At 46.3% G+C, this 26,693-nt stretch overlaps 1 protein-coding gene across 1 annotated transcript in view; it reads left to right on the top strand.

The window, feature by feature from the left end:
- TEX9 (testis expressed 9) overlaps positions 1-26,693 on the top strand; it is a 119,552-nt gene that overhangs the window by 19,739 nt on the left and 73,120 nt on the right. The window contains exon 3 of the mRNA XM_075342737.1: positions 7,663-7,726. Within this exon, the coding sequence (XP_075198852.1) occupies positions 7,663-7,726 (64 nt within the window). The remainder of the gene's footprint in view (positions 1-7,662; positions 7,727-26,693) is intronic.

Here is a 26,693-nt window from a genome sequence, read left to right as displayed (position 1 = left end):
CCTCCTGGCATGTCCCCGTCCCCCACCTCCTGGCATTTTTCCCTCCCCTCCTGGCATGTTCCCCCCCCCCCCCTCCCCTCCTGGCAGTTTCCTCCATCCCGGCAGTTTCCTCCATCCCAGCAGTTTCCTCCCCTCCTGGCATGTTCCCCCTCCCCCCTCCTGGCATGTTCCCCCCCCCCCCCCTTGGCATGTCCCACCCCCTCTTGGCATGTTTCCTCCCCCCCCTCTTGGCATGTTTCCCCCCCCCCCCTCTTGGCATGTTTCCCCCCCCCCCTCTTGGCATGTTCCCCCCACGACCTCCTGGCATGTCCCCGTCCCCCACCTCCTGGCATTTTTCCCTCCCCTCCTGGCATGTTTTCCCCCCCCTCCCCTCCTGGCATGTTTCCCCCCCCTCCCCTCCTGGCATGTTTCCCTCTTTCCCAGTAGTTTCCCCCATCCTGGCATGTACCCCCCTCCTGGCAGTTTCCTCCATCCCAGCAATTTCCTCCCCTCCTGGCATGTCCCCCCCTCTTGGCATGTCCCCCGACCTCTCTTGGCATGTTCCCCCCCCGACCTCCTGGCATGTTTCCCTCCCCTCCTGGCATGTTTCCCCCTCCCCTCCTGGCATGTTTCCCTCTTTCCAAGTAGTTTCCCTCCCTCCCAGTAGTTTTCCCCATCCTGGCATGTACCCCCCTCCTGGCAGTTTCCTCCATCCCGGCAGTTTCCTCCATCCCAGCAGTTTCCTCCCCTCCTGGCATGTTCCCCCTCCCCCCTCCTGGCATGTACCCTTATCCTGGCATGTTTTCCCCCCTCCTGGCATGTACTCCCATCCCGGCAGTTTCCTCCCCTCCTGGCATGTTTCTCCCCCCACCCCTCCTGGCATGTCGTCCCCCCCCCCCCTCCTGGCATGTTTCCATGTTTCCCCCTGATCCTTTTGGCATGTTCCCCCATCCTGGCATGTATTCCCATCCCGGCACTTTCCTCCATCCTGCCAGTTTCCTCCATCCCGCCAGTTAACTCCATCACGCCTCCTGGCATGTTTCCCTCCTTCCCAGTAGTTTCCCCCATCCTGGCATGTACCCCCATCCTGGCATGTACCCCCATCCTGGCATGTACCCCCATCCTGGCATGTACCCCCATCCTGGCATGTACTCCCATCCTGGCATGTACTCCCATCCCGGCACTTTCCTCTATCCTGGCAGTTTCCTCCATCCCGCCAGTTTCTAGTCCCCCCTCCACCTGGCATGTACCCCCATCCCGCCAGTTTCCTCCATCCCGCCAGTTTCCCCCCTCCTGGCATGTCCCCCCCCCCCTTTCCGCATGTTTCCCCCATCCTGGTATGTACCCCAATCCTGGTATGTACCCCCATCCTGGCATTTACTCCCATCCTGGCATTTACTCCCATCCTGGCACTTTCCTCCATCCCAGCAATTTCCTCGATCCCGGCAGTTTCCTCCATCCTCGCAGTTTCCCCCATCCTGGTATGTGCTCCCTCCTGGCATGTTTTCCCCCGCCTGGTAGTTTCCCTCCTCCTGGCATGTTTCCCCTCCCCTCCTGGCATGTTTCCCCCTTCCTGGTATGTACCCCCCGCCTGGCAGTTTCCCCCATCTTAAGATATACCCCCATCCCGGCATGTACCCCCCATCCTGACACGTACCCACCATCCTGGCTGTTTCCTCCCTCCCGGCATGTTTCTCCCCCCCCCCTCCTGCAAGGCAGTTCCACTCAACCCCCCCCTCCTGGCAGGCAGTTTCCCCCCTCCCGCCTCCTGACAGGACAGGCAGTTTCCTCCATCCTGGCATGCACCCTTATCCTGGCATGTACCCCCCTCCTGGCAGTTTCCTCCATACCGGCAGTCCCCCCCCCCCCCCCCCCCTCCTGGCATGTTTCCCCCCCTCCTGGCATGTTTCCCCTTTCCTGGTATGTACCCCCCGCCTGGCAGTTTCCCCCATCCTAAGATGTACCCCCCATCCCGGCATGTACCCCCCCATCCTGACACGTACCCACCATCCTGGCTGTTTCCTCCCTCCCGACATGTTTCCCCCCCCTCCTGGCAGGCAGTTTCCCCCCTCCCGCCTCCTGACAGGCAGTTTCCTCCATTTCCGGCAGTTTCCTCCATCCTGGCATGTACCCTTATCCTGGTATGTACCCCCCTCCTGGCAGTTTCCTCCATCCTGGCAGTTTCCTGCCCTTACCTCCCCCTCCTGGCATGTTTCCCTCCCTCCCAGTAGTTTTCCCCCACCCTGGCATGTACCCTTATCCTGGCATGTACCCTTATCCTGGCAGTTTCCCCCTTCCTCGTATGTACCCCCATCTTGGCATGTACTCCCATCCTGGCATGTACTCCCATCCTTGCACTTTCCTCAATCCCGGCAGTCCCCCTCCCCCCTCCTGGCATGTTTCCCCTCCCCTCCCCTCCCCTCCCCTCCTGCCATGTTTCCCCCATCCCAGCATGTACCCCCATCCCGACACATACCCCCCCCCCCCATCCTGGCTGTTTCCTCCCTCCCGGCATGTCCCCCCCCCCCTCCTAACAGGCAGTTTGCCCCCTCCCGGCAGTTTGCCCCCTCCCGGCAGTTTGCCCCCTCCCGGCAGTTTGCCCCCTCCCGGCAGTTTGCTCCATCCCGGCAGTTTGCTCCATCCCGGCAGTTTGCTCCATCCCGGCAGTTTGCTCCATCCCGGCAGTTTGCTCCATCCCGGCAGTTTCCTCCATCCCGGCAGTTTCCTCCATTCCAGCAGTGCCTCCATAATCACTCCTTACTAAGCCCCCCAATCAGTACACCTAGCAATGCATTAGGCTATGTGCGCACAGTGCGTTTTTCGCGGCGTTTTTGCGCGTTTTTCGGGTGCGTTTTTGGCCTTAAAACTGCAGGACTTTGCTTCCCCAGCAAAGTCTATGAGTTTTCATTTTTGCTGTCCACACACATCTGTTTTTTTTACCTGCGTTTTTGAGATAAAAAAAAAAATGGACATGTCAGTTCTTTCCTGCGTTTTTCTGCGTTTTCCCCCCTATGCAATGCATTGGAAAAACGCAGCAAAACGCAGAGATCAAAAACGCAGCAAAACGCAGCCAAATCGCGGTAAAAACACGTGCGTTTTTTTATGCGTTTTTGTGCGTTTTTAGCGGCCAAAAACACACAAAAACGTAGCGTCAAAAAGACGCAGTGTGCGAACCTAGCCTTAGTCATCTCTGCTCCATCCTCCTTATCTATCTCATACTTAAGATAAAATCCTGTGTCTCCAAACACACAACCAGCTCATACCTTCTGCTGCTCCCACCTACTAACACACTCTCTGCTCTTTCTCACTGTTGGGGATATCTCTCCAAATACTGCCCCCCCCCTCACAACATACTCAGTCACTTCTGCCTCCCAATCCCCGATCTACCACAAATTTCTGCAACCTTTCTAAACGTACACCCATTTAAGCAGCCCCTGCTTCTCCAGTCCCTCAAACAGGAGCTCTATAAAATGGATGCATAGATGCTCTATCTGCAAGAAACTTTCATACATCCATGACCTTTTCATCATCACAAACCTTCCTTCCTTGGCATCACCGAAACCTGGCTCACCCCTTCTGACACAACCTCTCCAGGTGCACTTTTTTTATGGTGGTTTCCATCTTTCTCACATACCCCACCCCAGAAACAAATATGGTGGAGGAGTTGGATTTCTCCTGTCAGACAACTGCTCCTGCATCTCAATTTCATGACCATTATCCATTACTTTCCCTTCTTTTAGAGGTGCTCTCTGTCCGGATCTACTTCTCCAACTAGCTGTCATTTACCGCCCCCCAGGGCTAGCCTCCACCCTTACTGACCACTTCACCACCTGGCTGCTTCATTTCCTTTCTACTGATATCCTCACTATAATCATGGGTGACATGAGCATCGCCATTGACCCTTTCCACTCAGCTGTCTAAGCTTCTAACACTCTCTTCCTCCTTTTGGGCTCTCTCAATGGTCCTCCACAGCCACCCACAAAGATGGACCTAATCTTCACCCGCCTCTGTTCCGTCTAACCTCTTCACCTGTCCGACCACAACCTACTTACATTCTCTTCCCTCTCCTTTCCAAGTGCACAATCCCCATCCCACAAACTTGCACACCCTTGCAGAAATCTCAAACACCTTGATTTATACTCACTTTGTGAGTCCCTTCACCTTCTTACAGAAATAGGTTCCCTACACGCTGTTGCCGCTTTATATAACACCAGAATAGCTGTAACTCTCGAATCAGCCACCCCTTCACACATAAGACTTGCACAAACAGGCAAACTTGTTACACCAACCTGACTAAAGACCTGAGATGATCTTTTAGGGTATGTGCGCACTAGGCGTTTTTTTCACGCTGCGTTTTTATGTGCGTTTTTGTCTAAAAAACGCACCCGCGGCTAAAAAAACGCGGCAAAAACGCATGCGTTTTTGCCGCGATTTGGTGCGTTTTTTGCTGCATTTTTACTCACTGCGTTTTTAATCAGTGCACAATGCCATTAAAGATTGTTGATGAAAAAAAAAAAAAGGTCTGATGTCATTTCCTTCTTCAAAATGTTCATTGTATGCAGGAGAGCAGACAGCTGCAGAACTAGTGTATGCAGGAGAGCAGACAGCAGCTGCAGAACTACAAGTCTCAGCATCCTCCATTCACTAGTGTATGCAGGAGAGCAGACAGCAGCTGCAGAACCACAAGGCTCAGCATCCTCCATCCAGGACTGTATGCAGTTTTTTGCCCAAAAAGAAAAAAAAATGACATGGGCTTCGCCATATTTTTGTATGCTAGCCGGGTACAGCAGGCAGGTACGGGCTGCCCCCAACCCCCAGCTGCCTATTTGTACCCGGCTGGGAACCAAAAATATAGAGAAGCCCTTTTTTTTAATTATTTCATGAAATAATTAAAAAAAAAAAAATGACGTGGGCTTCGCCTAATTTTTGAGTCCAGCTGGGGATTGGAATCCACAGTGCAGGGTGCCCATGCTTTCTGGGCACCCCCACTGCGAATTTCAGTCCGCAGCCACCCCAGAAAATGGCGCTTTCATAGAAGCGCCATCTTCTGGCGCTGTATCCAACTCTTCCAGCTGCCCTGAAGCCGGGTGGCTAGCCGGGTAATAATGGAGTTAGGGCTAGCTGTATATTATCAGCTAGCCCTAAGCCCGAAATTCATGGTGTCACGCCAATATTAGACATGGCCACCATGAATTTCTAGTAATGATAAAAAAAAACCACAACACAGAAAAATATTTTTATTAGAAATAAAACACAACACAATTAGTGACTCCATCTTTATTGAAATAAACCCCCCTCCGCAGTAATCCTGGGTCAGGGTCCCGCGCCGTCCAATCCGGATCCAATATCATCTGATCGGTTTGCTGGAAGGCATACCGATCAGATGATGTGTCAGGATCAAGTGCCTGAATCCCATCACACATCAGCTGATTGTATAAAAGCCGATTATACAATCAGCAGATGCATCAGTAGAAAAAAAAAAAAATAATACTCACTTATGTGCTGTGCTGATTACCGGCAGCTCCTGGAGCGATCGATTGGACAGGAGTCTGATCCCGTCCGATCGCTGCAGCAGCTGCCGGTAATCAGCTGATGAAGTCCCCTGACGGCAGGATCAGCTGATAGCCGGCCGGGCGCGAAAAAGCCGGCGACACCGCGATCAGCTGATGCGTCAGGTGACTGCATCAGGTGATCCACCGCCAGGTCCTGCAAGCAAGGTCCTGCCCCGGGGAGACTGCACACAGTCAGAGCGGCGGTACCGGGAGGAGCTGGGAGCGGGCATGGCACCGGGACCCTGCGGACAGGTGAGTATATGACATTTTTTTTTTTTCTACTGTTCACTTTGGTTTTCGCCGCTGCCTCCACCTCCCGCCCAGACATGGCGCCGCACGGAGCTGACATGGCACCGGACGGGAGGTGGAGGCAGCGGTGACGGTACCGGGAGGATTCATGCTTCTGTGTTTACCAACAGAAGGAATCCTCTTCCTGTACACGTCACTGTAGTGCCCACCCCTTGCGTTTATAGCTGCGTTTTTAGTCATAGAAACGCGGCTATATGCGTTTTTCATTGCGTTTTTAACATCTCATTGAATTCAATGAGTGAAAAACGCAGTGGAAAACGCAGAAATAATTGACATGCTGCGTTTTTGTGGTCACCACAAAAACGCAGCTAAAAAAAAAACGCTGTGTGAGGACAGCACTTCTGAAAACCCATTGACATTGCTGGGGAAGCAATGTCACTGCGTTTTCAGCACAAAAATGCGGTAAAAAACGCCGCTAAAAACGCGGCAAAAACGCCTAGTGCGCACAAGGCCTTAGGGTTATTGAGCGGAGATTGAAGAGATCTTATTTCAATAAGCATTTCATCTCATGCAAACACCCCCTGACAAATTTCAAATCCACACTCCCTGCTGCAAAATAAACCTACTTCTCATCTTATTCATATTCTCCCTGTCTCACAACCCTATACAGCTAATCAACTCTTTCAATTCTCTCCTTCATCCTTCAGCACCTCCTACCTCTCTTCTCATCTCAGCTGATGACTTCGCTTAATTGTCTTTCAGAAGATTGACAACAACGGAGAAAGCTTTGGCCTACAGTCCCCACAGCCCCTTCTTCTCATAACCACTCAGCCCTCTTCCTCCAAAACCAGATTCTTCTCTAATACAGAAGATAAACTTTCCTTTCTATTCTATTCTGTAGATCACATCTCACCACCTGTGGTCTTGACCCGCTCCCATTCCACCTCATCCCCAACCTCATCAGTCTTTATCCCAACCCTAACCCATCCCTTCAACCTATCACTAAAGGCCCCGTCACACACAGAGATAAATCTTTGGCAGATCTGTGGTTGCAGTGAAATCATGGACATATTGTTCCATTTGTAAACAGCCACAAACCTGGCACTGATTGTGGGAGGTTGTCTCATAGATGCCTGTCATGATCAACCTAGGAATTAGTGGCAGCTATGGGCTGCTGCCATTAACTCCTTATTACCCAGATTGCTACCGCACCAGGCCAATTCGGGATGAGTCAGGTAGAGTCCCGGGACTGTCGCATCTAATGGATGCGGCAATTCTGGGCGGCTGATGGCTGATATCTTTAGGCTGGGGGGCTCCCCATAACATGGGGCTCCCCATCCTGAGAATACCTGCCTTCAGCCATGTGGCTTTATCTTGGCTGGTATCAAAATTGGGGGGGACCGCACGCCAGTTTTTTTAAATTATTTATTTATTTATTGTACTGCACTACATAGACCCGCCCACCGGCGGCTGTGATTGGTTGCAGTGAGACAGCTGTCACTCATGATGGAATAATGAGCAGCCGGCATTTTCAAAAGCAGGAGAAGCCGCCAGAGCAGTGTGACAGCTGTGCAGCGCTATGCCGGTGATCGGTAAGTATGAGGGGGGGGAGGGAGAGACCGACATGCTCAGTAGAACGTGATGGAATCAGTCAGCGGATTCCGCCGCTAAGCACATTGCAGCAGAATCAGGTTCCCTTTAATTGACCCATGATATGGAGGTCGGAATCTGGGTATAGAAAAACCAGGAGAGATACTTTGATGTTCTTTCACAATTTATCTTACATTTTTATAAAGTTTTATGCATTGACAATACAATCCATACAAAGACATGAGATCCTAATCTTGTCTGCTGTATTTGTGTATTTCATTTATTTACTTAGACGACTTAATGCTGAACTAGAAGCAAAAACCGCTGAGCTGGTTCGCGAGGCTGAAGAAGTGATGGTGAGTAATCTAGACAGGTGTTGTCTTGTGTAGAGCTGTGCACAAAGTCCTGAGGTGGCCAGAAAGCAGATTTTATGTTATATATGTGACTTAGTTCTGAAACCACTGAACATCTGCAATATTACAAATGGATATCCAAGAACTGTATTCCTTGTAGATGCAGTGTGTGCTACTTTCTGCACTATTTCTTAATAAGGAATGCTATTTAAAGGGGTTTTCTATATAAAGTAATGGAATATTGGTAGGAAATCCATCACTTTAATAAATTATGTTTTGTGTGACTCATTGTGATCGCCACTGGAAACAATGTTCGCTAATGTTGTTGATACGTTTAAAGGGAACCTTGCAGGTCTGATAATGTTATTAATCTGCAGTTCTAGGGTTAATTTGCCATTTAATAGCATTATGAAGGTGCCTGGTTGCAGTACTGAAAGTGCGGCTCCTGGTATAAAATGAACTGTACTCCTCCTAGGAGCTGCCTGCTTTTAGACATTCAGGTGTGCCCGAATCACTTACAGTCACCGTTCACAGCACTAAGATTGACCGGCTGTAACCACATCACTGATGGACAGCCGGCATTACAGTGCATTGTATCTTCCAGTCATTGAACAAGGATCGTAATTTGACATTGTCTATTGTTAACACAAGTTATACCCACATACCTCCCCTCTGGTGACTTGTAGAATTATAGAATTTTAGAGTTCGAAGGGACCTCCTATGTCATCTTGTCCAACCCCCTGTTTAATGCAAGATTCAACCATCTTAGACAGATGTCTGTTATAATAGGGCTGGGCATGGGATGGGGTTTCAGTCTCTTGAAAATTTTGAGATCCCCAGTCGTCAGTATATCTTCTCCCTTAGAGGTCCCAGGAGGAAGATATCGTGGTCACGTTTCCTATCATGATTTTACTTTTCTATAGATACACTGTGTGCAGAATTATTAGGCAAATGAGTATTTTGATCACATGATAATTTTTATATATGTTGTCCTACTTCAAGCTCTATAGGCTTGAGAGCCAACTACCAATTCAGTAAATCAGGTGATGTTCATGATGTGGTGTAATGATATCAACACCCTATATAAGGTGTGCTTAATTATTAGGCAAGTTCCTTTCCTTTGGCAAAATGGGTCACAAGAGAGATTTGACGGGCTCTGAAAAGTCCAAAATTATGAGATGTCTTGCAGAGGGATGCAGCACTCTTGAAATTGCCAAACTTTTGAAGCGTGATCACCGAACAATCAAGCGTTTCATGGCAAATAGCCAACAGGGTCGAAAGAGGCGTGTTGGGCACAAAAGGCGCAAAATTAAGCGTGAAGCTGCCAAGATGCCATTTGCCACCAGTTTGGCCATATTTCAGAGCTGCAATGTTACTGGAGTATCAAAAAGCACAAAGTGTGCCATACTCGGGGACATGGCCAAGGTAAGGAAGGCTGAAAAACGATCTCCTTTGAACAAGAAACATAAGATAAAACGTCAAGACTGGGCCAAGAAATATCTTAAGACTGATTTTTCAAAGATTTTATGGACTGATGAAATTAGAGTGACTCTTGATGGGCCAGGTGGATGGGCCAGAGGCTGGTTCAGTAAAGGGCAGAGCGTTTCACTCTGACTCAGACGCCAGCAAGGTGGAGGTGGGGTACTGGTATGGGCTGGTATCATCAAAGATGAACTTGTGGGACCTTTTCGGGTTGAGGATGGAGTGAAGCTCAACTCCCAGACCTACTGCCAGTTTCTGGAAGACAACGTCTTCAAGCAGTGGTACGGGAAGAAGTCTGTATCATTCAAGAAAAACATGATTTTCGTGCAGGACAATGGTCCATCACATGCATCCAACTACTCCACAGCTTGGCTGGCCAGTAAAGGTCTAAAAGATGAAAAAATAATGACATGGCCCCATTATCCACCTGATCTGAACCCCATAGAGAACCTGATACCCCTCATAAAATGTGAGATCTACAGGGAGGGAAAACAGTACACCTCTTGGAACAGTGTCTGGGAGGCTGTGGTGGCTGCTGCATGCGATGTTGTTCGTAAACAGATAAAGCAACTGACAGAATCTATGGATGGTAGACTGTTGAGTGTCATCATTAAGAAAGGTGGCTATATTGGTCACTAATTTTTTGGAGGTTTTGTTTTTGCATGTCAGAAATGTTTTTTTAAATTTTGTGCAGTTATATTGGTTTACCTGGTGAATATATTTCAAATCTGTTTTATTGATGAAACTGTTGTCAACATACAAACATATCATTTGTGCAATTACAATAAATAAACATCATTTTCTCAATGCCGGGATAACATCCAGAAATTGTTACATTACTAAATTTCTTGGAATTCTTCAAATTATCTTTGTGATATTACCATACAACCACTTATAAATTATAGGTCAGAATTCCCACTTCTTTTGACTTCCCGTATCCTAATATACTCATTCTCCATGTGTGTCTATTGTCTTATGAATTATTGATAAATCTTTTCATATAAAAAATGAAACTAGAAAAATGCAGATTAATGTTCAGAAATGAAAGAAAGAAGAGGAAAGATACAAGCATAAAGAAGAGGAAATTAGAGAGAAGGGTGGAGAGGGGGGAAAGCAAGAAAAGCAAAGAAAAAAGGGGGGGGAAGGAATGAGACTCCCCACCGTTTCTCAGTTCAAAAAGCTCGCCAAACTCTCCACAAACTCTGGGGACTCCATGAACATAATCCATGGTCTCCAAACTGTAGTAAATTTTTCTGTGTTCCCATTTAGTTCTGCTGTCAGCTCCTCCATTCTCTGGAGGTTTGTCATTTCCTCCAACCAATCCAGCACCGTAGGGCATCTAGTCTGTTTCCAAAATCGTGGGATAATCATACGGGCAGCCGCCAGGCAAAATCGCAACATGTCCCTTTTTTGTGTTTTAATAGCTCCTGGGAGCATAGAAAGAAGAGCAACCTGGGGGGATTTTTCTACTTCACCTCCGCTCATCTTTTTGTACAGGTAGAACACTGAGTCCCAAAAGGGTTGCAGCTTAGTACAGCTCCACCATATGTGTAGCATTGTACCTGTGTCTGTGCCACACCTCCAGCACACATCAGACACAGAGGGAAATATAGCATGTAATTTAGTCGGGTAATGGTACCACCTTGTGAGAATTTTATAACTTTTCTCTTGAGCGGCGCACGCCAAGGAAAGCTTGTGGGTCCACAGGTACGCTCTGCTCCAATCGTCCTCTGGAATATCCTCTCCCAGTTCCTCTCCCCACCTACAGACAAAGTGAGGTTTATCCACCCTATTTCTCTGGTTCAGCATTTTATAAATGAGTGAGATGCCATGTCCAGGTGATGAGCCCTGTAAAAATATTTTCTCAAAAGGAGTAGGGGGTGTCCTCATCCTTCTCTCCCTGTCCTGGTACGAGAGGAAAGATTTCAACTGCATATATTCCATCCAGGAAATCTCTTTCCCTGTGGCCTGCATGGAAATATAAGTTGGCAGGGTGTGTCCCTGGAGCACGTGACAAAAACGAGTATCATCCGCCCGAGTAAATCCCCCGAATCTATGGGAGTGGAGTCCTGGGGGGAACTTCTTATTACCGAATACGGGGGTAAGTGGGCCCTGCTCCTGAGAGAGAGATCCCTTTTTTATCTCTCCATCCCACATCCCCATCGCTGTCCGCGTGAACTCCATTCCTTTCGCTATCTGGATCCTACTTTCTTTCTCTAACCATGGAAGTAAATGTAAGGGAGTTCCCAGCACATCCTGTTCAATCACCACCCATTGTTTCGAATTACCATGAAAATGCCAGTCCAGTAATCTCGTTAGGATAGCTGCCTTGTAATATAATTGAAAATTTGGGAGCCCCGCCCCCCCGTCACTTTTGTGTCTGGTCAGAGTTTTAATTCCTGTTCGGGGTCTCCTGTTCCCCCAGACAAACCCAGACAAGGCTGTCCGGATCTTGGAGAAGTAACTTAGCGGTAGCTGTATGGGTATTGTCTGAAACAGGAACAGGAACCTCGGTAACACATCCATTTTTATCGCGTTTATACGCCCAAACCACGTCAATCTCTTTTTGTCATATTTCTTTAAGTCCCTGATTGTCCTTTCTAATAAGGGGAAAAAATTGTGATGTACAATTTTTGCTGGATCCCTAGGTACCATAACTCCCAGATATTTTAAAACTGACGGTTGCCACTTAAAAGGGAAGTTTTGTGATACTCTCGCAAGGTCTTCTGCCGATAAAGTCACGTTCATGGCCTCTGATTTGGAAAAATTTACTTTGAAGTTGCTTAAGTTGCCAAACTCTTCGAACTCCTTGAGCAAGGACGGGAAGGATATGTGTGGTTGGGAAATGAACATGAGAAGGTCATCCGCGAATAGAGCCAGCTTACGGTTCTCCCCACCCGCCTCTATCCCGTGGATGCTTGTGTTGTTTCTCAGGGCGACCGCAAGGTGCTCCATGACTATGACGTATAAGAGGGGCGACAGTGGACATCCCTGTCTCGTTCCATTGTGGACCAGAAAGGATGATGATAGAAACCCATTTGTCCTCACTTTTGCTGAGGGTCTCGTATACAGGGACGCAATTCTGCCCAAAAATTTCTGACCCAAACCCACCTGTCTCAAGGCTGCCATCATAAAGCTCCAACTGACCCGGTCGAAGGCCTTCTCCGCGTCCACTGAAAGTAAACACATGGGGAGAGACTGAGCCCTCGACCGAGCCATCAGGAGGAACAATTTGTTGGTGTTGTCCCGTGCCTCCCGGCCTTTTACAAATCCCACCTGGTCCGTATGTATTATCCCAGGCAGGGACAGGGCAAGTCTGTTGGCAAGTGCTTTAGAGAAAAATTTCAAATCTAAATTAATCAGTGAGATGGGTCTGTAATTTGTAACCAGCAAGTGGTCCTTTCCCGGTTTGGGGATAACACATATGTGTGCTTCAAGAGACTGCGCTACCCACTGGGAGTTTTCAGATATGGAGTTAAATACTTTGGTCATGAACGGGGATAACTGAGTCTGAAAAATTTTATAGAACTTGGGGGTAAACCCGTCCGGACCTGGGCTTTTGCCTGAGGGAGAATCCCTGATAATAGATGCCACTTCTGTCTCTGTAAAGTCTGCTTCTAGGTTTTCAACCTCAGTATTGGGTATAGTCGGCAGGGCTGTTTTAAGTATGTAATCATTTATTTTAGTCTCCAAAGCTTCTTGTGGCATATCCCCAAATTTGCCCCTTATGTTGTAAAGGTCACTATAATATTTTTGAAACTGGTCCGCTATGTGGATTGGGTTCTGAGTCAAAAGGCCGTCCGATTTTTTGATCGTAGGGATGTGACTGGGGTCCCCCCTCGGATGTAATAACCTAGCTAGTGGTCTGCCACATTTGTCCGCATATTCATACATAAATCTTTTTAGTCTATTCCTGTGGCGCTCGTATTGTCGGTCCAGAATGGATTTAAGTTCCTCTCTGTTTTTAACTAGCTCTGTCAGTGTCACCGGGGATAATGTCTGCTTATGGATCTTCTCTAGGTCTGAAATATTCTGAAGTAGAGACAGAATAGTTTGGGCTCTCTCCCTCTTAATCCTAGCCCCATGTTTGATCAGAATCCCTCTCAACACACACTTTAGTGTCTCCCATTGAACAGGTAGGGTAGTAGTGTCTCCTGAGTGTATCTCCAAGAATTCATCTATTGTGTTCTGCAGGTCTTTCAAGCATCCCTGGTCCCTCAGCAGACTATCATTCAACCGCCAAGACCATGGCCTCCCAGGCCCATCCGGCATAGTGAGGCTCAAAAATATGGGGGCATGATCTGACCAAGAGATACTGCCTATAGAGGCCTGTATCTGCCATGTCAGGGCCTTCTGACTTACAAGGAATAGGTCTATGCGGCTGTACGAAGAGTGAGCCGGGGAAAAATATGTGTAGTCACGGTCTACTGGGTGTAGTGTTCTCCATGCATCCACTAATCTGAGTTCCTGTATACAACGTTTAACCTTCGTTAGTTTCCTTATTGAGAGAAAGTTATGTCCCGACGTTGTGTCTACCTTAGGGTCCAAAGTGAAGTTTAAATCACCGCCTACGATCACGGTCCCTTCTGCGAATTCATCCAGTGATGACAGGAGAGAGGAGCAGGTCGTCGCCGGATCTCTATTCGGTAGATACCAATTGACAATGGTAAAGATGGATGAGTTAACATTAATTTTCAGGAATATAAATCTTCCCTCTGTGTCCACCCGTGTATCTAGAACTGTGTGCACTAGGGACTTATGGATGCCTATGGACACTCCCTTGGATTTTGACTCTGGGTTGGAACTGTGGACCCAGTTAGTGTAATATCTGTCTCTAAAGATGGGGAGGTGGCCCGTTTTAAAATGTGTTTCTTGGATCAATAGTATATGGACTCTTTTTTTGTGCATGTCAAAAAATATCTGGGAGCGTTTTTGCGGGACATTAAGTCCCCTCACATTTAGTGAACCCCAATTAATCTGCGTCATTCCAATGCGGAGGAACGGTGGGGACTCTAGGGATAGGTTCGGGGATTAGGGAGAGAGAGATGTGCAGGCAAGTAGGATAGGAAGAGCAGGGAAAGAGAAGAGGAAATAAAAGAGAAGAGGTAAGAAGGTCGAGAATACAAAAGAAACTACCAACAAAGCAGTAGAAACCAAAGGCAAGGAGGTCAGAGTGCCTCCCACCTGCAAGGTCACAACAAGACCCTAACGTCGGGTCTAAAAAGACTAAAAGTAACTGTATTGGTATGAGAATACCAAACTGTCTAACCTAGGGATGGTGAGACTACGCCACTCCTTTATGGCGTGTTATCCCAATCAGGGAGGGAACTTTCTACAAAGGAGCCCCCTGCCCCGGACTAACAATAAGCAATTATTCAACTTAGTTTGTCAGCCAGAGCCCTATATAATGTGAGGACACAAGGTCTAGAGAGAATAATGTGCTATACACAGTACGGGGGTGCCCCCCGCCCCCTCTTCCAGGAAGGCGGGAGGGAACCCCCCCCCCCCTCATAATCAGAAAGACTTATCCCCTGGCAAAAAAATTATAGCAAAACTGGGAGGTACATTCTATTGAGAAACAACCCAATGAATTTTTGTTTATAAACCAATAACTCCTTAAACATCAGACTGGTCTTCCTCTTCGAGGGCCACGCATCCGATCACCATCTGGGGCAGCACCCCATACCCCCATTGGAAACACCGGCCATTCCTCTATAGGCACCAACGGAATGTCCAGGGCTGCAGCAAACGATGGCATATCAGTCGGGTTCCTAAGAACATGCATTCTTCCCGCGTGTCGGACCTGCAGGCGGAAGGGAAATCCCCAGCTGTATTTATACTCATACTAACGGAGCATGTCCAGGAGAGGTTTCAGTGCTCTCCTTCTTTGTAAAGTGAAACGGGATAAGTCCTGCAGAATCTGGACTTGGCTCCCCTCGTATGATGGTGAAACTCCACTGCGCAACTTAAACAGGATGGCCTCTTTAAGGACATAACGGTGGACCCTACAAATCACATCTCGAGGTCTGTCATTCTGTGTAGGTCTAGGGCCAAGCGCTCTATGCACTCTGTCTAGCTCCAGGGGTTGGCTTGATGGTTCACCCAGGATCTCATTAAACATCACTTGGAGGGCTCTCTGGAGATCCTTAGGTTCAACAGACTCTGGTAAACCCCGGACCCTTAAATTGTTTCTCCGGCCCCTGTTTTCAGCATCGTCCATTGCATCCACCATATATTGTATTTGGCGGGAGTGTTGATCCAAAATGGCCCCTTGTGCCTGAGTGGTGTCTTCTATATTCTGTATTTTAGCTGCCTGTATTTGGTTCTGAGTATCCACTCTTTCCACCTCCCCCCTCAGGGCCGACAGCTCTGTGCGGTATGCCTGTTCCAGCCTTGCTATATATGTCTCCATATCTTCTCTGGTGGGCATAGAGGAGATGTGTGCCCGGATTTCATTAAGTTCTGTCAGCACTCCTGGTTCATGTGATCTTATTGTACTTGTGGCAGGCTCTAACTCTGCTTGCATTTCCATATCATACACACTTTGACTCAGGCTGTGTCTCACTGAAGATAGGAGATTTCCACTAGCAGGGCCCTGTTCCCCATTTGCAGCATTAACAGCCTCTGCTTGAGATTTATTATTGTCCTCCTTCTGTGACAGGGGTAAGGGCACCTCTCCCCCCTCCTGAGGCCTCCCCACTGCAGGTCTGCAATCAGCATTGGTGGGGGTTGTACCCATGCTCCCTGCTCCAGGGATCTCCTGTACCTGAGACCTTGTATACTGGCTGTCTGGGGTTATCAGCTGCCTCTCCTCCGCTGCCCGGGTGGTTTCCTCTCTCTGTCTCTGCTGCTGCTGGGGCTTCCCCTGCCTCTCCATCTTGGGAGATGTCTGCAGTGCTGTCCTCTGCTTCGGCCCGGTAAGGAAGCCTCTAATTCCCTTCTCCTCTGTCCGTGACGCTCCTCTGCTGGGCCCCTGGGAGCTCTCCCTTCTCCTGCGCTGCATATCCTTTTCTTCCAGGCTCTTGGGCTGGTTTAATTGTCAGTAATGTAGTCCGGTGGCAGGAGCTGAGACAAACACGTCCTCACTCCTCCATAGCCAGGACACGCCCCCCCATCTACCTGGTGAAAATAAACAAGTGAGATGGAAATATATTTGGTTTTTATTAAGTTGCCTAATAATTCTGCACAGTGATAGTTACCTGGAAAAACAGATCTCCTCCTAAGATAGCCAAATCTAAAAAAAAACCACTCCAACTTCCAAAAATATTAAGCTTTGATATTTATGAGTCTTTTGGGTTGATTGAGAACATAGTTGTTAATCAATAATAAAAAAAATCCTCTAAAATACAACTTGCTTAATAGTTCTGCACACGGTGTAGGAAATATGATATGGATTGCATCATGCAGCTGGCCAATATTCATTTGGGATTGATGCTCAGGCTTCACAATTATTAAAGAATATACATGTTCTTCCTCATGATTGCGAAGCTGAAAATGTGCTTTCCATAAATATTGGGTTGATACAAACCCCTAACAATTGACCACGGGTGACCTAAAGCCTGGGACAATGTTTTCAAATTCAGCAGAGCTGACTTCAGATGTGACAGGAGTGACGCTTTTAAAGTTCTGTATACAAAGCTCTCGGGCTTCATGTCTAAACTAGTACATCTGCTCCAGAGCAATTACCTGTCCACACCAAGAGGTCTTAAGCGGGCTTTACACAAGATGACTGATCGTGCGATGCATCGTCGGGGTCACGGTTTTCGTGACGCACATCCGGCATGGTACACGACGTCGTCTCGTGTATCACCTCCTAGCGACGCAGTATCGCTCACAAATCGTGAGTCGTGTACTCGTCGCTAGGTTTCATAAAATTGTTTAATTAAAATAGCGGCGGTTCATCGTTTCCGTGGCATCACACGTTGCTCCGTGTGACACCACGGGAACGATGAACAGCAGCTTTACCTGCCTCCCGCGGCACCCGACGGCTTAATGGAATGAAGGAGGTGGGCGGGATGTTTACATCCCGCTCATCTCCGCCCCTCCACTTCTATTGGCCGGCTGCCGTGTGACGTCGCTGTGACGCCGAACGTCCCTCCCACTCCAGGAAGTGGACGTTCGTCGCCCACAGCGAGGTCGTCCGGAAGGTAAGTACGTGTGACGGGGGTTAAACGAGTTTGTGCGCCACGGACAACTAATTGCCCGTGACGCAAAAACGACAGGGGCGGGTACAATCGATCGTGCTATCGTACAATCGGTCGTCTCGTGTAAAGCAGGCTTTAGGCCTTGTGCCCACGGGGCGTTTTTATTTGTAGGTTTTTTTTTTGCTTTTTTTAATTCACAAAAGCAAGGAAAATTTATCCCAGCAAAGTCTGAGAATCATGACTTGCTGTGCCCATGTTGCTTCCTTTTTCCTTGCTTTTTTTGTTGTTGAAAAAAGTAGCAGCATGTCAATTGTTTTAGCATTTTTTCCTGCTTTTTTCCCCAATTGACTTCTTCAATGGAGTCAGTGAAAAAGGCAGGGGAAAATACATATGTAATTCCCACGTTGCTTTTTTGTGCGTGCTCATGTGCAATTTTTTTACGTCACTGAGGTTCCTCATCTCGCCATCTTTACCGTGAGACCTACTGCAGAGAACTCCGGTGACGTCACAAGGTAAATCTAGTTCATGTCGGTGGATCACCGGGGTTTCCTGCAGATCTCCAGGCATGAACTCAGTTCTCCTATCCCTGCCTCAAGGGCACTACGTCACCGGAGTTCCCTCCAGCTAGGTCCCACTGTAAAGAACGCAAATCCTTGGTGCAGGGAACCTCGGTGATCCAACGGCATGAACTCTATTCACTTTGATGTCACCGGGGCTCCCTGCACCTAGGCCTTGCGGTCGTTACCGCTGGACCTTGCTGGAGGGAACTCCAGTGACGTAAGTGCCTGGTCTGTGAGGCGATCCGTAGTTTAGTAACTTTGGGTCATCTTGGTGAAGACCCAGGGTTACCATGGCAGCGATTGGGTCCCTGTCATCACATTACAGGACTCGATCGCCAGGGAAAGGTAAGCGATTCTTCTCCCTGTCTCCTGAATGCTGCAATCGCATTGATCGCACCATTCAGGGGGTTAAACTGCCGTTAGCGGCACAGGCACCTCTCCGGGCAGTGAGAGCCGGGTCCCAGCTGTAAGATCAGCCAGAGACCCGGCACCAATTGCGGGGGTACAGCGCCTGAACCCCCGTGATTGCCATAACAAAAAAGGGTGAAAAAGCATGAAAAAAGCACATTTGTTTTCAGAAGCTTTTTTTCCTGCCAAGACATGCTATTTTTTTGTGCATATAAAATCGCTACGTGGGCATATAGCTTTACTGCAATGGAACATGATGTCAGCTCTCCCTTTCTCTTCCCCAGTTCTGATTAATCCCATATGTTCAAAGTGGGGGTGGATATGTTCCCTATCAAGAGATAAATTCTTAATAAAAGAAAAACAGAAAGCCTTAAAAGAATTAAAGAGGGTAGGTAGTGATGAAGCATTATATAATTATAGAAAATTAAATAAAATATGTAAAAAGCAAATTAAGTTAGCTAAGTTTGAGACAGAGAGACTCATTGCGAGAGAAAGTAAAAATAATCCTAAAATATTCTTTAACTGCATAAACAGTAAAAAACTGAAAAGCGATAGTGTTGGCCCCCTTAAAAATAGTCTTGGTGAAATGGTGGAAGGAGATGAGGGTAAAGCCAACCTGCTGAATGACTTTTTTTTTCTACGGTTTTTATACAAGAAAATGCCATGGCAGATGACATGACCAGTGATACCATAAATTCACCCTTGAATATTACCTGCTTAACCCAGCAGGAAGTACGCCGCCGCCTCGAAATCACTAAGGTTGACAAATCTCCGGGCCCGGATGGCATACACCCCAGAGTACTACAGGAATTGAGTTCTGTGATAGATAGACCATTATTTTTAATCTTCTCAGATTCCTTAATAACCGGGTCGGTACCGCAGGACTGGCGCATAGCAAATGTGGTGCCAATATTCAAAAAGGGGTCAAAAACTGAGCCGGGAAATTATAGGCCGGTAAGTTTAACCTCTACGGTTGGTAAAATCCTTGAGGGTTTCTTGAGAGATGCTATCTCAAGAAAAATAACCTTATGACAGAGTATCAACATGGGTTTATGAGGGATCGATCCTGTCAAACTAATTTGATCAGCTTCTATGAAGAGGTAAGTTCAAGCCTGGACCAGGGAAATGCAGTGGATGTTGTGTATATGGACTTTTCAAAAGCTTTTGATACGGTGCCACACAAAAGGTTGGTACATAAAATGAGAATAATGGGGATAGGGGAAAATATGTGTAACTGGGTTAAAAACTGGCTCAGTGATAGGAAACAAAGGGTGGTTATTAATGGTACGTACTCGGACTGGGTCTCAGTTCATAGTGGGGTACCACAGGGGTCAGTATTGGGCCCGCTTCTTTTCAACATATTTATAAATGACCTTGTTGGGGGCATGCAGAGTAGAATTTCAATATTTGCAGATGATACTAAACTCTGCAGGGTAATCAATACAGAGGAGGATAATTTTATATTACAGGGAGATTTATGTAAATTGGAGGATTGGGCTGAGAAGTGGCAATTGAAGTTTAATGTAGATAAATGTAAGGTCATGCACTTGGGTAGAGGAAATAACATTTATGATTATGTACTTAATTGTAGAACACTGGGTAAAACAGACACAGAAAAAGACTTGGGTGGATGGTAAACTTCACTTTAGTGGACAGTGTCAGGCAGCTGCTGACAGGGCTAATAAAATAATGGGATGTATTAAAAGAGGTATAAGTGTTCATGAAAAAAATATAGTTCTACCTCTGTACAAGTCACTAGTGCGACCGCACTTAGAATACTGTGTACAATTCTGGTCACCGATATATAAGAAGGACATAGCTGAACTGGAGAGGGTGCAGAGAAGAGCGACCAAGATTATTAGAGGAATGGGTGGGCTGCAATACCAAGACAGGTTATTAAACTTGGGGTTATTTAGTTTGGAAAAACGAAGGCTTAGGGGGGATCTAATCACAAAGTATAAATATATGAGGGGACAGTACAGAGACCTTTCCAAAGATCTTTTTACACCTAGGCCTGCGACTGGAACACGGGGGCATCCGCTACGTCTTGAGGAAAGAAGGTTTAATCATAATCACAGACGAGGATTCTTTACTGTACGAGCAGTGAGACTATGGAACTCTCTGCCGCATGATGTTGTAATGAGTGATTCACTACTAACATTTAAGCAGAGCCTGGATGCCTTTCTTGAAAAATATAATATTACCAGTTATGTATATTAGATTTCCCTCTGTACTAGTCTGTCTACTGTAACTTGTATACGTATTTTGTATGTAACCCCCTTCTCATGTACAGCACCATGGAATTAATGGTGCTCTATAAATAAATAATAATAATAATAATAATAATGACAGGGTATTGATCCAGGGAACTAGTCTGATTGCCGGATGTGGAGTCGGGAAGGAAATTTTTTCCCCATTGGAACTTGTTTGCCACATTGGTTTTTTTTTTGCCTTCCTCTGGATCAACATGTTAGGCTACGGGTTGAACTAGATGGACTTAGAGTCTCCCTTCAACCTTAAAAACTATGATACTATGATACTATGAGATGTCTTATGGATTTTATGTCTCTATGACATAAGTTGTGTGTAAATAATAAGGAATGAAACAGAAAAAAAGTATTTAACACACATTCTGAAGTTTTATTAATACTTGGTTCAAAAGCCTCTCTTGCTGATTACAGCTTCAAGACCCTTCCTGAATATAGAAACTAGTCACATGCATTGCTCAGGTGTGATTTTTGGCCCATTCTTCCACAGGAACACTGTTCAAATCCTGCGGGCTCCTGCAATAAACTTTTAGCTCTAGTTTCTTCTATAATTTCTCTATTGGATTCAGGTCAAGTGATTTGCTGGGCCATTCTAGCAGCTTTATTTTCTTTCTCTGAAATTTGAGCATTTCCTTGGTTGTTTGTTTGGGATAATGTTGTTGCTGAAATGTCCACTCTCGTTTCATCTCCATCATCTTGCTAGAATGCAGTAGATTTTTGTCAGATTATATCTATAACCTCAACGCCCTGATGAAGCAATCTATATGGGGAAACATGTTGGGGAGGCTAGAAGCTGAATTTTATTTGCATATGCAGAGATGGGGATTTAATCTTAGGGAGGTTTCAATAGATAATTGTCCACGGCCCCTTACGACTAATTCCTCCATGCAGTATGCCTTTTAACATCAGGCATTATAATCAATAATCTATTAAAAGTTTTGTTTTAATACATTTGTTTTTAGTTGGGATACCTCTTCCTGATTTGCCAATTTGTAATTTTTCAACACTGAAGATATGACACTTTGATACAATGTAAATTAGTCAGTGTGCAGCTTGTATAACTGTAAATTTTGATGTCCCCTCTAAATAACTCAACACACAGCCATTAACGTCTAAACTGCTGGCAACAAAAGTGAGTACACCCCTAAGTGAAAAAGGTCAAAGTGTCTATTTTGTATGGCAAGTATGATTTTTAAGCACTGTTTTAACCCCTTAGTGACGGAGCTAATTTTCACCTTAATGACCAGACCAAATTTTGCAATTCTGACCAGTGTCATTTAATGAGGTTATAACTCTGGAACGCTTCAACGGATCCTGGTGATTTTGAGATTGTTTTTTCATCACATATTGGACTTCATGTTAGTACCAAATTTAGGACAATATTTTTTGCGTTTATTTATGAAAAAAATTGAATTTTGGCAAAAATTTTGAAAATGTAGCAATTTTCAACTTTTGAATTTTTATACTGTTAAACCAGAGATTTCTGTGACACAAAATAGTTAATAAATAACATTTCCCACATGTCTACTTTACATAAGCACAATTTTGGAAACAACATTTTTTTTTGTTAGGAAGTTAGAAGAGTTCAAAGTTTATCAGCGATTTCTCATTTTTACATCAAAATTTACAAAACCATTTTTTTAGGGACCACATCATATTTGAAGTGACTTCGATAGGCCTAGATGACAGAAAATACCCAAAAGTGACACCATTTTAAAAACTGCACCCCCCAAAGTACTCAAAACCACATTCAAGAAGTTTATTAACCCTTCAGGTGCTTCACATGAACAAAAGCAATGTGGAATGAAAAAAAGCAAAAATTAAATTTTACCTAAAAATGTTGCTCTAACCCAAATTTATTCACTTTTAGAAGAAATAACACAACAAAATGGACCACAAAACTTTTTCCCCACTTTGTTATGAACGCACTGATACCCCACATGTGGTCAGAAACCTCTGTTTGGACAAATGGGAGGGCTCGGAACAGAAGGAGCAATATTTGAATTTTGGAAAGCAAATTTGGCTGAAATAGCTTGCGGGCACCATGTTGCATTTACAGGTCCGCTAAGGTACCTAAACAGAAGAAACCCCTCACAAGTGATGCCATTTTAGAAACTAGACCCCTCAAGGCTTCTATCTAGGGGTATAGTGAGCATTTTGGATCCACAGGTACTTCACAGATTTTGTTAACGTTACGTTGTCATATTGAAAATTTTAATAATTTCCTCCAAAAATGTTGCTTTAGCATCAATTTTCTCACTTTTTCAAGAGGTAATTCCAAAAATTTGACCTCAAGGTTTGTTAACCATTTTTTTATGAGCGCGGTGATACCTCACATGTGGTCTGAAACCTTTGTTTGGACAAATGGGAGGGCTTGGAACGGAAGGAACAATATTTGAATTTTGGAAAGGAAATTTGGCTGAAAAAGATTACGGGCACCATGTCTCATTTGGAGGTCCCCTAAGGTACCTAAACAGCAGAAACCCCACCCAAGTGACCCCATTTTGGAAACTAGGCCCCTCAAGGAATTTATCTAGATGTTTGGTGAGTACCCTGAACCCCCAGGTGCTTCACAGAAGTTTTTAACGTTGAGCCATGAAAATAAAAAAATAAAATTTTACCACAAAATAGTTATTTCAACCAGGTAGCTTTTTTCACAAGGGTAACAGGAAAAAAATCACCATGAAATTTATTGTGCAATTTCTCCGGAGTTTGGCGATACCTTATATGTAGTGGAAATCAACTGTTTGGGCGCATGACAGGGCTCGGAAGGGAAGGAGCGCCATTTGACTGCAAAATTGGCTGGAATCAATAGCGGACGCTATGTTGCATTAGGAGAGCCCCTGAGGTGTCTATACAGTGAAGCTCCCCAACATGTGGCCCCATTTTGGAAAATAGACCCCTGAAGGAATTTATCTAGATGTTTGGTGAGTACCCTGAACCCTCAGGTGCTTCACAGAAGTTTATAATGTTGAGGTGTGAAAATAAAAAAATACATTTTTACCACAAAATTGTTACTTCAACCAGGTATTTTTTTTTCAAGTGTAAAAGGAAAAAATTCAGCATAAGATTTATTGTTCAATTTCTCCTGAGTATGCTGATACCTTATGTGTGATGAAAATCAACTGTTTGGGTGCACAGCAGGGCTCGGAAGGGAAGGAGCGCCATTTGACTGCACAATTGGCTGGAATCATTAGCGGACGCTATGTTGCATTTGGAAAGCCCCTAAGGTGCCTAAACAGTGGAGGTCCCCCACAAGTGACCCCATTTTGGAAACAAGACACCTCAAGGCTTTTATCTAGGTGTATATTGAGCAGTTTGAATCCAAGAGTACTTCACAGAATTTGATAAGCTTAGGTTGCCATATTGAAAATTTTCATTTTCTTCACAAAAATGTTGCTTTAGCATCATATTTCTTACTTTTTCAAGAGGCAACAACAAACCGTGGACCCCACAGGTTGTTATCCAATGTCTTATGAGCACAGGGATACCCCACATGTGGCCAAAAACCTTTGTTTGGATAAATGGGAGGGCTTGGAATGGAAGGAGCACCATTTGAATTCTGGAAAAGTTGAAATAAATTGCGGGCACCATGTCACATTAGCAGGGCCCCTTGGGTACCTATACAGCGGAAACCCCCCACAAGTGACCCCATTTTGGAAACTGGAGTTTATTCAGGAGTATAGTAAGCATTTTGAATCCACAGGTACTTCACAAAAATGTTGCTGTAGCAACAAATTTCTCTCTTTTAGGCTATGTGGCCATGATCCAGCGACACGGCGTCTAGTACACAGTGTCAGCCTTCCTGCAGAGATGTGAGTGTTGACCATGGGAGAACGCAGCTGCCCATGCCCACGATTTGGGTTCAGGCTGCTGTGGAGCTCTATGCTACCTGCAGAGAACACTCTTGTCTCCGCAGCATAAATTGACATGCTGAGGCTCGGGAAGCTGCGCCACAGGTCGGTTTATGCTGCGGAGAAAAGAAGCACATTGGGCATAGGATTTCTAAAAATCCTTCCACTGTGCTTCTACTGCACAATGCAGCGCTATGGACGCAGGGAAAACACTCTGCGCCCAAAACGCTGCAAACCCTGATTGTGGGCGCACAGCCTAAAATGCTACAATGGATGAATGGATAGATGTCAAACATATATAACGTCCCACTCCCCTGCATATTCTAAGCTGGCGCCCTTTAGTGCCTTTCATGTGGCACTAAAGGGTGCCTAGCCTTGTATTTAGCCCCCCAAAAAATTAATAATTAAAATAAACGTCGTGGGGTCCCCCCTATTTTTGATAGCCAGCTAGGGTAAAGCAGACAGCTGTAGCCTGCAAACCACAGCTGACAGCTTCACCTTGGCTGGTGATCAATTTGGAGGTCTCCCCAGGCGTTTTTTTAAAAAACAAAACAAAAAAAAACAAACAAACGTGGGGTCCCCCCCAAATTAGATCACCAGCCAAGGTGAAGTGGACAGCTGGGGTCTGGTATTCTCAGGGTGGGAAGAGCCATGGTTATTGGACTCTTCCCAGCCTAAAAATAGCAGGCCGCAGCCGCCCCAGAAGTGGCGCATCCATTAGATGCGCCAATCCTGGCGCTTCGCTCCAGCTCATCCCGCGCTCTGGTGCGGTGGCAAACGGGGTAATATACGGGGTTGATACCAGCTGTAATGTCACCTGGCATCAAGCCCTGGGGTTAGTGATGTCACGGCATCTAAACAGATACCCGACATCACTAACCCAGTCAGTAATAGAAAAAAATAAACACAAAAAACGTATCCCCCATTTTCTGGAAGAGCAAGTGTAAGACCGGTTAACATTTATATATATATATATATATATATAATGTTAAAAGACTGTTTGGTGGACTTCCTTGTGTTATGCTGCCACCTGCTGTCAAAACAGAGAACAGCGGGGAAAAACGTCCTGCTGCTCAAGTGACCTGGAACAGGAGGAGGAGTAGTCTACATGTGGCTGTTTTGCAGAGAGGAGTGTGCTGGAGTGGGCTGTAAGATAGAAGGCCTCAGTCTGCCCTGTTTTTCCGAGGTCCAAGTACCTTAGAGTGTTGCGTGGTGTACCCCCCAAGACACAGATCCAAAGAGGCTGGATGTGGAGCGAGGAGCCAGACAGCACGTGCAAATTACAAAATTACAGATCCAAAGAGGCTGGATGTGGAGCGAGGAGCCAGGCAGCACGTGCAAGTTACAGATCCGGGACAAAGACTGAACTTTAGATGTGTCTGCCGGCGGAATACGGGCCCCAACGGTGACTAGGTACCCCACGCTGAAATCTGCAGTTAAGTGTGCACACTACTTTTAGTTAGGGACAGATAGGAAAAGACTCTGCACTGTGTTATACGAGTAAGATAACAAGGACCCTGCGTTTTTTTGTTTAACAAGGATTTCTGTGTTTTGCTTTTGGGAGTACAATCTGAGGCTTCCTACCCTTGACAAGTGATTCAAAGTAGTTGTATGTTTATTGCATTTCCTTTTCATTTGCTTTTCCTCCACCTGTGTTGTGCAATACATTATTAAATTTGCATTGATTAACCCCCGTGGTTCCGTGCAGTCCTTGCGTATCCCAATACCTGCAGGTTATTACACAAGCTCTCCATGAGCAGTGTGGGTGCAGTAATCTGAGAATTCTGCACTCACACTGCCCCGGTCCAACCTAGGGCAGAGTGACCTGCAGTAACCTCATTCCAGAATATGAGGGGCACGCTCACAGAACATACCCCCCATTTTCTAAAAAAGCAGGCTCTCCATGTGAGGAGTGTGGCTGCAGATTACAGCACTCACTCTCCCCCGGTCCACAGCGCAGCAGGAAGGTCAGCGTCCCTGCTTACAAGGATCCAGCTGACAGCCGCTGTCTGCGCATGCGCCGCCAGCTTTCTAGGAGGCGGAGTGATCGCGGGGACGGAGCAGCAGCAAGGTAATGGGGCTGACCGGGGGACCTGGGGACGACTTTTCTGCCTGCATGTGACGTGTCACATGCGGCAGAAAGAGCAGGATGAATGCGGCCGCAATCTTGCATGCTCCGGAGGGGGGGAGGGGGAGCGCTCTAGAGAACCGGAGGGGGCTCTGGTGGACCGGAGGAGGGGTCAGGGGGAGGACAT

Source organism: Anomaloglossus baeobatrachus, chromosome 4 (genome assembly GCF_048569485.1).
Source record: "Anomaloglossus baeobatrachus isolate aAnoBae1 chromosome 4, aAnoBae1.hap1, whole genome shotgun sequence".
Lineage (NCBI taxonomy): Eukaryota > Metazoa > Chordata > Amphibia > Anura > Aromobatidae > Anomaloglossus > Anomaloglossus baeobatrachus.
This window is presented reverse-complemented; position numbering and strand designations above follow the sequence as displayed.